This window comes from Xiphophorus couchianus, chromosome 13 (genome assembly GCF_001444195.1).
Source record: "Xiphophorus couchianus chromosome 13, X_couchianus-1.0, whole genome shotgun sequence".
Classification (NCBI taxonomy): Eukaryota; Metazoa; Chordata; class Actinopteri; order Cyprinodontiformes; family Poeciliidae; genus Xiphophorus; species Xiphophorus couchianus.
In genome coordinates this window covers 30,104,706-30,116,952 of record NC_040240.1, presented here as the reverse complement: position 1 = coordinate 30,116,952, position 12,247 = coordinate 30,104,706, and the positions used below count along the sequence as shown (strand labels likewise).

The window sequence follows — 12,247 nt, the reverse complement described above, 5'->3', positions numbered from 1 at the left end:
TTTTGCTCGTTCTTTTTTTTCTTGTTTAGACCAAGTTTACAAATCAAAGCTTTATGTTAAAGAAAATGGAAATAATAGGTATTGCCTGAACCATTCGAATGTTAAATGAATCTTATTTGTCAATCTTTTGGATATAATAAAGATTTTGTAAATTTGAAAATGTGTATTTTTTGTGGGGGCGTGTTTGTGTGTGTGTGGAAGTGAGGTTTATGTATTTCTAGAATTTGTATCTCAAATTTCCAACTGAAGCTAATCAAATGTGGTCCATGGCCTTAAAAGTGGTGAAATAACCATTTAAACAGATAACAATAAAGGCTTTAGTCTTCAGCCATGTTTTCTTACATTCTGTCTGTCTAGACATGTTAAGAAGCAAAAGACACCTTGTTTTGTTTTGGGGTTTTTTAAATGTTTTTGAGTTCTCATGCCCCCTTTGATATGACACTCTGAGCAGAGAGCCATATCACTTGCATCATAACCTGCTGTGGTTCTAATACAGAACCTCGCACTAGCAGATTTACTCTGAAGGAAGTTGGATGTACTGGGTTTTATTTATTAAAGATGGAAGAATACACGTGAATGCCGCACTTTACAGATTTAAATATATATATACTGTATATATTTGTACACACCAATATATATTGTTCTCTCTCATAAAATCCACTAAAACTAAAATGTAATTATACTATATTATATGGGAGGGTTGTAGCGTCATAAAATTGTGGAGGGGAGGGAAACTTAGCAGCAGCTAGCTCTTTAGCCGACTGCTGGGCTTTGAACAAATCTGTCCTCCCTGGCTCTTCCACTGGAGTTATTCTCCATTTTTATGTGCAGATAAACCATCTGAGGTAAGTGCTGCTGCTGTGAACCTGAGTCCAGTTTCCTCAACAAAAACCAAAAAAAAAAACCTGCCTCATCTGTGTCATCAGGCCGGTTTCCAGTTCCTCCCTCAGCGGCAGACCTGAGACCTGCAGCTTAGATGTCTATAACAGAAGCGCTGCATTCATCATTCCTCGGACGTGAGAAACAAAACTTTCTGGAGGTTTTTTTTTTCGTATTGTTTTTTTTGTTTCTCTTTTGTGCCACAGTCACCTTGGATTGTGCCACAAATTATGAAAATAGTTTTAAAGTCACAGGAGCTGCAAAATAACATCAAACGGCCAGGAGACAACAATTTAAAAAAGATTTATCCCACTGTTCAACATTAAACAAATGTCATAGCTTTGTAAAAGAACAAAACAGTATCATATTGTCACCTTACTAAAATAATGCCACAAGTAATTTTTTTCTGCCAAAAGGTTTTTTTTTCTTGCAAAAATCACCTTTATTTATTTTTTGTCAAAGCCTTGTTAGTTTCGTTTTAGCAGGACGCCGCCACTCGCCAAGGACTCGGGAGAGAAAAGAGGAAAGAGCCAAAACTTTTTGTCCAAAGCTAGCATTAAATGATCTTCTTTTTCAACAATGATTATTTAAGTGCTAAAATAATCATTTTCCTTTACAGCATGATTGATGCAAAAAAAAGAGAAAAAAACCCAACATAAATTTTGGCAACAATTGACTTATGCCGTCATTTTAGGAAGGTGAAAATGTCTACTTTTTTTCTTTTTCTTACCTGGCCGGTGAGTCAGTTTCACTGGAGGAGTCTCTCTCTCTCTCTCTCTCTCTCTGCCTCCAGCGCTCACACTCTGGATCAGCAGGGCGGCAGCATCATTATAAGGGGATAATAATCCACAAACAGGTTCCCCCTCCTGGCAGGCACTGCAAATCAAGATGAGCCCCCGTTCCTTATCCCGGGTCGCCGGTCCAGTGCACAGAGTTCTGAAGTAGTGTTTGGTAGGTGATCTCCGGCAACCTTTCAGACGGCTGGTCGGAGTGGGAGGGAACAGCAGGAGGTGGGGAGGGGAGGGGGGAGACAGAAAGTGTAGGGTTTCACTTGGGAGACGAGGTGGCTTCTGCTGTTCTCCACCGCCTGTGGCCTGCTCATGAAAAAAAAAAACAGGCTGAGAGGCGCAGCCAAATTTAGAGCCAACTTTTTTGGATATTTCTGTCTTTTTTCTCTCTCTCTCTCTTTCTCCTTCTTTCTGCCCAGCCAAAGAGGTGCAGCATCTCGGTAACGGCCTCTTGGTGTCCAGCCCCTGCCGCTGTGAAGGCTGCATAGGAGCCACCCTGGGTCTGGTGGTGGGCCGGGCTGCCTTGGTTTCTGCCCGGCCACACGCTTGCGGAGACGGGTTTTATTTAGACTGAGGAAAATAATCACAGAACGCTCCTGCTTGCACCTTTGTGTCGGACGCACCGGTTCAGACGCTCTTGTGTTGCACCTTCATTCCAGTCGGATCAAGGCCAGTTGATTTGTAAAGCACATTTTGTCAAAAGCCATCTTCAAAAATCATCAAGAACAACTAAACTGATCAATGTTCTAGTTGTTATTAATGACAGGCAGCTCTGAACAGGTGGGAGTTTAGCCTTGATTTTGAGAAGGTCAGTGTTTCGACCGTTTTGCAGTTTTCTTGAAGTTTGTTCCAGATAAGTGGAGCATAGAAAATTACTATATCATCACCTTCCTAATGTAATGTTCAAAAGCACTTTTCACAAAACATGCATTAGGCCATAATTTCAAGAAGATGTTGATATAGTATAAAATTATATATTGCAAGATTGTAAATTTTTTCTCTTTTCCACACCTCATATGTTACAACCGCAGTAAAAAAAACAAAACCGATTTTTTGACATATTTGTTGAATCTATCACTATGTCATGACAATATGAGATAAATACTCTGTGGGGAAAAAGAGGATTTACTCTGCCTTCTCCCATGCTAACTAGAAACAACCAATCAGAGCCAGGAGGCTGGTCTCTGGTCATTACCCCACCTTTCTCTCTGATAGGTTGCAGCTTCTGTTTGATAGCAGAGCCTACCGTGAAGGCTAAAGCTAGTTAGCATGGCATGGCCTCGGATGACGGCACATAAATGGTACCTGTAATGGTAAGGTCTTTCTCCATCATTAGCACATTTAGGAGCAAGTACATGAGATTGATTGACATCCCTAAGACCCTCCTCCTGGCTCTGATTGGTTGATGCATTTTTTTCTGATGACAATAGCAGCTCAGGGAGAAGGTGGAGGAGATCAATCTTTTCAGATTATTTGTCACAACACAGTGACAGTTTTAACAAATATGATTTTTTTCACATTACATACTGCAGCCTTTTTTTCTTCTTTTATTTCAACCCTCCTGTTTTGATGCTTCTTCAACATACACCCGTCCACCTGGCAACATGTTTAACTTCAAATTTGACATTTTTTAATGAAAAAAATGGCAATTTAGAAAAAAACCCCTCCTGTTAGTTGATAAAAGTTTTTGCTGCTAGTATGAGCAGCAAAAACTTTAACAATATCAATAGTTGTTTATTTTGCAAACCTGCAACAGAAACCCTTTTTTCACATCACACGAGTCACACGATCAACCGGATGTTGCCACTGGCGCAAAAAACTAAGAAGACGACAACAGGAAGTAGTTGGAGGATTATGGCATGGCATGTTACTTATTGCATGAACAAACTTAATCACATGCGACTTTAATCGTGTTTGTCAAATGGGAACACTGCAAATGCAACCCCCAACATTAGCACAAAGTTTTGCGTACGTTTGTAATGGAAACGCAGCTACTGAATGTATTTACATGGTTTTCTGGACAAAAGTTGACTTCAAAGAGCAGCCATGATTTCCTTTCAGATATCCTCTTTCTCCTCTGCAATCTCAAAAGGGCTTCTGTTGCTCAGAAAACATCTTTAAAGTTGTTGTTTGGTGCTTTTGCAATAACTGACATGCACGCCAATCTTATGCAGGGAACCAAAATGTACTAAAACACAGTGTCAATATGTGGAAATCATGGACAACAAACAAGATGGCCATTACGTCCAGGGCTATTTGCAGTGTCTTTGTAGCCAGGGAACTGAAGCGCATGCCAGGCTATGTATAGGCTCAGTGTAGAGCGGATGGGAAGTGGGTTGATGGTTCGGGGCAGATGTACGATGTGAGTGATTGTGTACGTCCGAGGAACCGTCTGTCGCCGTGTGCGAGAGGGTCTGAAAAGGTGACCAGAAGGCGGGTGAGTGTGGGGCTGCGGGTGCCAGGCAGCGTTGGAAAAAGCCATCTGCTACCTGACTGACAGCCAGCTTCAAACCTCCCACGTCAGATGGGCAATCTTCTACCAGAATATGGTCGGATCATCATGTGTGAAAGTGCTGAAGCCAAATCTTTAAAAAGGTACAGTAGAACCGTCACCATGCCTGAGGAGTAGTTTTAACAAACCTATTCTGGGAAAAAGAGAAAGATTTCACTGTGTGATATGACATTCTGAATATGGTTTTTAAAAAATACCACAGCAAAACTATACTAGGTGTGAGATAACTAGTTAGTCTACAGCTGAAAAAAATAATCAGTGTAAAAACCTGCATTCTCTCTTACAAACAGCAGAGGGCAACACTTCTAGTTCTAATCCAAAGTTTAAAGGGGCAGTGTTATGTATTTTCCAGGCACATAGTGGCATTTTAAGCAGAATCACGTAACTATGTTACAATTAGTTGTTACAAAAATGCTGAATATATCAAATATGACTTGAACGAAATTTGACTTCCTAATTTAACGTCTTGAAATTGGATCTCTGTCTCTTTAAGAACTCCTGCTCTTTCTGAAACTCCGCCTTCAGGAAGTCTTTACTCCTTTTTTTTTATCAGCAATTCACTGAGAAGTAGCTCATATAATAAGCTCAGCAGATGGGCAGTTCCACCAGGTGTTTACTAATTGCTGCTGACTAGTCTGAAGGAGCTGCGTGGGGGAGGGTTCTTTGGAGGAGCTGCATATTGATGGCTTGGCCAGGTCCACCAAGGCATTTTGCTCAGCTGAATGATTACCATGTAGATTAAAGGATTTCTCAAATATACCTGAAAGAATATTGGATTTCAAGATGGACATGTTTTTGACTGGTATTTTGCATTTTATGTCCAATATCATAAAAAATAATGAGATGATATATATTTTTTATTTTACTGCATGAAATTAATTTTGAATTTATTACTGTTGGTTTTTGTAACCCAGGTTAAAAACTGCCCTTAATCCCACCTTTGCTGCTCCATTTTTTTAGAGTGACAGTCACTCACACAGTGCAATCAGCCAATCACTGCATCTGGAGCGGTAATTCAGGCCTGCTCCAGCTTTCCCTGTCAGGTGTGAGGGGGAGAGCTGGAGACTAAGGAGCTACAGGTTTGTGCTTCCAAACAATTAGTTCATCTCTTTGTTTATTGTGCACTTTTAAAACTCACAATATAAAAATCGTTCTCCAGTTTCCTCCCACAGCCCAAAAACATGACTGTTGTGTGTCCTGTCTGTCTCTGTGTTGCCCTGAGACAGACTGTCCAGAGTGACCCCACCTCTTGCCCGGAACGTTAGCTGGAGATTGACCCCACAAGGGACAAGAAAATGGATGGATAAACACAATGTTGTTTTGTTTGTTTAGCATGTTGGTGCTGGTAGCCAATGCTAATTGTTTGATTATCAATTGTCACATGATCTAACTTCTTAAATTCAATATATGTGTTTAAGATAATGAGATAAATGCTGATATCTTTATTTTGTCTGAAAGATTAGATTGTGGATATAATTGAATTTATTTCTGTATATAATAACTGAAACAAGTCTAGTTAATTAGCAGGCTGGTAATTTACTGGCCTGCTATAAACAATATATGAAATAAACAATGGCCTGCATTGTTTATTTCAATGCAGGCCAGGTGACCCTTTTTAGGGTTAAAGGAAGGCAAGCTTCTGACCACTGGCTGGGGCCAGGAGAACCTGAAATTCACTCCTTACTGGTCTGGTAGGAGGCTGATGGTCTGTAGCATTTCCCCCGTACAGACACACAATTCATTATTCATCTCTTCTCCATTGGAAACAAATTGCACTTGGACATTTTAACCTCAAATATCTGGACAATCAAACCATGGACTTTTTAAATGTGTGTCAGTCAGACATTGTGCTGACTGGTGGGGAAATTTAGGACTTTTGTGCACATTTATATAGAAGATCTACTGCAGTACTGTGTGTGTGTGTATATATATATATATATATAGTATTTATTTTTTGGGTTCTATGTATGTTTTGTGTCTTGTGGTGGTCATTTTAATTTTCCATTCTATAAAATACATGGTATTGAAAGCAGTTATTCTTTTGTATTGTTTTTATTGATTACTGACAACAGCTCCAGTAGATGAATTTAGTCTTCTGATATCATATGCCACCTCGTCCCTTAGTACATTAAGTAGTGCTACATTTTATTTCCTGAACCAGAGGCATTATGAAATAGTCCCAATTAGTTATTGCAGAAAAATTCCAGTTTTTGATCGGTTCGTGTGTCATCTGCAAATAATTTGACACTTTCAAAGGTAAAATTCACATTAGTTCAAAAGCAGGAGGACAAGTACAAGTTGAATAAATTACATAGTAATGTTAACATCACCATCAAAAAAGGAGAGAGAAAACTGAAAAAGGAGAAAACTGAAAAACCCAGAAGGTTTTCATGTCATATTTAGAAGGGCCACCAGGGGGCGTGAGGGGCGACATCACAAATGGAGCTATAAAGCTGCATGATGAAGTTACTGGAGCGTCTGACAAGCAGTCATAACTGTGAAGGAGAAGGTTTGCTGAACACAAAGTAGCAGAAGCAGCAGAGCAAAGGTCTTCAAACTTTGTCATATAGGACAAAATTATTCAATCAAAATATAGATGCAGGTAAAACAAAAAAGAAAGAAAAGAGAATGCTGAAATCACAAAAAAAATCACCTTTTTTTGCCTGAACAACAATAAACCAAGCATAGTGTGTCAGTCAAACAAATTAAGTAGCCAGATTGTTGTGTAGGAATGTGACATTTAAACCACTGTATTACCAAAACTTTTAAAAAGGGGATTCTTTTTGTTTCTTTGTGAAAAGAAATGCAACCAGTTCTTTCTTTTCTCACCAAAATGAAAAGAATTTGGATTGCTTATTCTTTGAAATTGCTTGCTGTGTAGAAAAATGTGTTGGAAACAGATTTGGTTTCGACAAAGTCTGCTTTTGAGTAAACGTCACAAATGGACAAATGCGGTTATATTTACAATCAAATTAACGTGAGAAGATTTTCTGGAGACCCAAATTCATATCATTCTTAAATTGTGGCTGGGGGGGCCAAACAATTATTTCAGGAGCCTCAAATGTCATCTTGGTCAGGGGCATGCTGTGGTGGCACAGGGGGTTAGCACGCCCCACGTTTGGAGGCCTTAGTCTATGACGCGGACGTCGCGGGTTCGACTCCCGACGACCTTTACCGCATGTCTTCCCCCCCTCTCCTCACCCCCCTTCCTGTCTGCCTACTGTTGAAAAAATACGAGCCACTAGCGCCGCAAAAACTCTTCGGAGAAAAAAAAGAAAAAAAAAAGTCATCTTGGTCAATGTTGTTAGAGACTGACAAAACAGGTGGCTGGTTGCATTGTACAATCATGAGCTTAGTATAGGAACTGAAGGCCACCTGGAGGCGCTAAAATGTCAAGCCATCCCACACAATGTTGTAGAAGTTTGGCGATATATGCAAATGCTTTTGCTTTCAAAATGAATATTAGAATGTAGACCAGATCAACTTGATCTCATTTATTGCATGTCCCGCGTTTGACAAATGGACAGCTGAACAGACTAAAATTGTCTTTGTCAGTTTATAAAGGAGGGTTGTCAGTTGCAGAAAAATTGCCAAAGCTCAGTAATGGATGTTCCAGACAATGCATAGTGATATGTGATGAGGTCATACAATAAGTTAATATTTTGAGATGCACTTTAAGTGACAGACACATCAGAGATTTCTGGAGTAGAAACTCTTGCACGTTTGATTCAAACAGAATCAGATTGCCACTTTGCAGTTGTAGTGATTTTTATTTTTCAAAAAGTGAAAACCAATATACATTTGGGTTACATATTTTTGACGCTCTTACCTCGTTAAAATATATTAATCATGCCATTTCCAGTAAAAAAAAAATATTGCAAAATTTTACATCAGTCAGTCAACATCCTCAGTACCTCCACGGTTCAGATCCTACCCCTCAGGATATATTTTCCTCTTTAGAGGAAAAATCTCTGCTGTGTCATTCTGTTGGATCGCTGCTGTATCACACCCTGTGTGATGTATCAGAAGCCTCGCTCCATGCCAGGGCTGCCTAAGCTAATTAAGTCAGTCTCGTCAGCAGAGGCTTTGCAAATAAGACTATGCATAACTTAAAGCAAACCTGGCATATGCGTCTCTCACTGCTAATTCACTTTCTGTATTAAAGTTTGGAACATTATAAACTGTAATCTGAACAAAATATTTGACTCACTATCTAAGGAATTGGCAACTTCCATGCTGAACTTTCACTACACTTTCAGAGCCTCACCAGGAAAGGCATTCTTCTGCTTCATGATCAAGGGAATTTTCCTCTTTGCCTTCCAGCTGTCGGGAATTGCTTCCCTGTTTCCACCTTCGTCCGACTGTCTGTCCAAGATGTATCTTGCGGATTGCTTCCCGCCTCCCTCTCAGTGGCCCTTCTTGGCGCTTCCCTGCTCGCGTGACGTTGCGAGAGTGCAGGGATCTTTGAAGTTCTCTCCAGCCTGCAGTTGGCCTCTACAAGCCCACTCCGCCTGCTGCCCTTTGCCTCGGACACCTTGGGCAAGCTTGCCTCCATCTGTGCATAATCCCCTGGTTGACGTGTTGGCTTGGCACTGATCCTCTTCGAGGCGTTGCTCTCTCCTCAGCCTCGGCCACCTTCTCTCTACCTCGAACTGGAGGGCACTTGGGTTCTTGCGTGACGCCTCTACGTCGCATGCGGCCTGAGCCTTAATTCTGGCAGCAGGTAGAGGAAGGGCAGGCTTGCCGGAGAGGGACGCTGGGATCCCTCGACGTGTGATGTCTCGCAATTGCCTCTCTCCGCTCTTCTCCACTGGGTTAGAGCATGTTGGCTGCGGTCTATGGGATTTCTGTTGTGCTTGAGTCACGACTGGCATGGTTGAAGCAGAAAGACCCTCGACTGCTTTCACAATCTTCTGCCTCATAATCGGTTTTGGCTTCCTCATGATGTTCTCCTTCAGCATCATGTCGAACTTACAGTCGGCAAGTTTGGCGTCTTGTTGGATCAAGTGAAGTTTTTTCTTCTGCGCCTCTCTTACCTCCTCTGGGAGCTCCAGAGGGGTGAGCTTGAGGGGTCGCCTGGGGGGCTGGTCCTCAGCCAGCCTCTCCAAGTCATGCCTGGGAGACTTAAGCACCAGTGAGCCCAGCTGTGCCATGCCCTCCTGGGTTGGTGAGGATGCCATAAGCTGACCCAGTGACTCTTGTCCATGTGTGCCTGACATATGGAGGCCAGGTGTATTCGAGTTGAGGCTGTTTTTAGTTGTGCGTTTGATGCTCTGAACAGACAGATGCAACTTAGCATTTTTATCATGGGTGGTTAACATTTCCTCTTGTTGCACAGGTTCCTAAATGAACGAGACATTGTGGACTCAAATTAGACCTTACATGGAAAATACCATTTAACTTTATCAACTATGAGAGAATCAGTTTATTCAGAACACAAAGTTATAAATCTTTACACTGGGTGGGTTAATTGATTATTATTTTCCCTGGAATCAGAAATTAGCGACAGTATGGGTGAAACACATACTGAGAACAGAATGTGTAAAGCATTTCACTCAGAATTACATGTAATTTCATAGATTTTTAGTCTGGTTTATCTTTCCGTTGGTTTGTTACTTAAAGCTTTACATGGAAATCTCTTTGTACGTTTTACATGGTGTGGTGTTGCATCCTCTCCAACCACCAAATAACTACTCTGTATGTACAGTGAACGAAGACAACAAGAAAGTTATCTATTGTTGGTAAGATATTGACTCCTTGACTCAGTTGCATATTAGATTTTATAATAGATATTAATCACTCTTTTTCTCGCTACAGAGCCACAAGATAATCAAAAACACAAAAACAATCCCCTTACAAGGCTAAGTATTAAATATAAAATACGTAACTGCTTGTATTTGTAATTTTAAAAAAACATTATTGAAGGTAGGTTTGTTGTATTAGGTATAATGAAACGAAAATTCACCTAGAGCTAAAAATAACTCTCCAAAGTTGATAGAATCTGTTGCAAACGACAATAATAACTTTGTGTACATCCATAAACTTTGCTCAGTCACTGCTGGCTACTTCATTTCCCCAAATATCAGCCATCAACATAGCTGGCTCGATTCAACTACAAGACTAAAATCCAGATCACTGAAACTATTACTTTCATATTTATGTAAGAAAATATCTTTTTCACTCGGAACAATGCTGCTGCAGCTGTTCCAAGGCAGCTAGTAATGCTAAGAACTTTTACTTTCTTCGACAGTTTAACAAAACCAAACGAGTCTCTGGTATTGTGTACTCACGGATTTGATGAACAGGTCTTGTCTGAATTTTTGCTGAATCATATCTTCTCTGGCCTTAACAACAATGTTGCCGCTCTCCCTCTGTGTGTTTGGCGCGTGCCGTTAGCAGCGCGGTTTTAATGGGATTATGCAGATTAGGGTCACGCGGCGGTTCTGTGATCTCCAGTTTAGCACCGGGCGGGTCGCGCGCTCGTGCCGAGGCCTTTGTTGAGAAGAGTTCAGCTTCATTACCCGCAGTGGGACTAGAGACTAATATGAAAAGGACCGGAACCAGCTGCTTAAATGACAGCGAATTTACCAAGACCGCATGCATATTTTTTGGTGCTTCATTGGCCACTAGATGGTGCCAGAGATCTCCTCTGCGTGCTCCTGTTCGCCAGCGGTGGGGTTGTGTGTTACCTCATCGTCTCTTCACATGTAACAGCCAGCGGTGGGGGAGCTGAAGCAGAACAGCAACGCCCTGGTGTGTGTGTGGGTGTGGGTGTGTGTGTGTGTGTGTTTAAAACCCCGACTGCGTGATTTATTCCCGGGTATTAGTATGTCTTAGAAGAAAAGGTACAGTTTCAGCCAGCATTTGCTGTTGGTTCAAGCATTTCATTCATATTCCTAATACTGATAATAACATTTTATATATATATATATATTTATGTCCTTCGCCAAGCCGTGCTGTCCCAGGGAGGCAGCCAATTGTTACAAATTCCCTCCGCAGCTAGGCAACAAGCTTGAAATGTACCACCAGTCTCTCTTTCTCCAGTGAGAAAGACGAGACAGAGTCCGGCAGCAGATGGTTTGACCCCCACAGAGCCCTGATCTGAGCATCATGAAGTCAGTCTGGGATTACATAAAGGAAAAGTTTTTACACAGAACTGTGACCAGATCACCAAAAGCCTTCCAACAAGCCACAGATCTTAAAAAGTGGGGGGGGTTTCTGGCTGCTGCTGCGTTAGGGTTAACTTTCACATAAAACTGTTTCATGCAACACATTGTTACAACAAAACAAGAATACAAGACTTGCAAGAATTTTCACACCAAGAAAGCATGTCACTTTACAACCACAAACTGCTACAAACGAGTAAGTAATTATGAACGAGAGGCACAGTTATATGCGATTCTTTTTTGTTTCTTTTTTTTCTGCTGCAATTATGACTTCAGGACCACTGACAGATGTTTGTACCTGCTTTGCACATCTGGAGACGGCTTGTTCTTTACTAAATATGTCAACCTGAGTCAGACTCCTTGGAGAGAATTTTCAAACAGATTTTCATCAACTGAGTATCTTTCCCTCATCCATAAATCAAATTTGTGGATGTCGGGACTAATAGTTGCTTCCACCTGAGCTGTGTTTTTCTGTAGCTCCTCTAGCGTCACCACTGGCTGCTACTCGGTACTCTACGAGATGTTCATAGCTTTAGAGGGGTAGTATTATGTGACATCGGCTTTTTTCAAATTGTGATGCCTTATAATAATATTGGCATCATATTATAAGGTTATTCCTTCATCTAAAACAGACCTGGAGTAAAACAGACCTGGAGTAAAACAGACCTGGAGTAAAACAGACCTGGAGTAAAACAGACCTGGAGTAAAACAGACCTGGAGTAAAACAGACCTGGAGTAAAACAGACCTGGAGTAAAACAGACCTGGAGTGCTGCCTTGATTCTTTCATTCACAAATCTGGAAGTACAAACCAACCTGTTTAGAGTTGCATTTGAACCATAATAAATGAAACGCTGATCAACATTTTACTGATTTTCTCAATTATTGACTGTGTGGTATCTTA

General features: G+C 41.0%; 2 protein-coding genes across 4 annotated transcripts in view; both read right to left on the bottom strand.

Moving 5' to 3' along the window:
- Positions 1 to 1,924, bottom strand: part of col22a1 (collagen, type XXII, alpha 1) — an 80,604-nt gene extending 78,680 nt beyond the window's left edge. Inside the window, exon 1 of one of the 3 annotated variants that reach the window (XM_028036126.1) lies at positions 1,610 to 1,924. The gene's annotated coding sequence lies outside the window, so the exon portion shown is untranslated. The remainder of the gene's footprint in view (positions 1 to 1,609) is intronic. The other 2 variants (XM_028036127.1, XM_028036128.1) reach the window with 2 other exon arrangements.
- Positions 1,925 to 7,937: 6,013 nt separating this feature from the next.
- LOC114156514 (uncharacterized) lies at positions 7,938 to 10,913 on the bottom strand. Its single transcript, XM_028036998.1, has 2 exons — positions 10,470 to 10,913; positions 7,938 to 9,521 (listed from the first exon to the last, which is right to left on the bottom strand). Exons 1-2 carry the CDS (start codon positions 10,509 to 10,511, stop codon positions 8,586 to 8,588), a joined length of 978 nt encoding a protein of 325 aa, XP_027892799.1. The 5' UTR covers positions 10,512 to 10,913; the 3' UTR covers positions 7,938 to 8,585.
- Between the last annotated feature and the right edge of the window lie 1,334 nt (positions 10,914 to 12,247).

Bases quoted from the DNA above. Each gene is read 5' to 3' on its own strand.
- LOC114156514 (XM_028036998.1), bottom strand. From the start codon at position 10,511: ATGATTCAGCAAAAATTCAGACAAGACCTGTTCATCAAATCC. The intron at 9,522-10,469 runs GTGAGTACACAA...TCGTTCATTTAG, and splicing joins AAGACCTGTTCATCAAATCC to GAACCTGTGCAACAAGAGGA.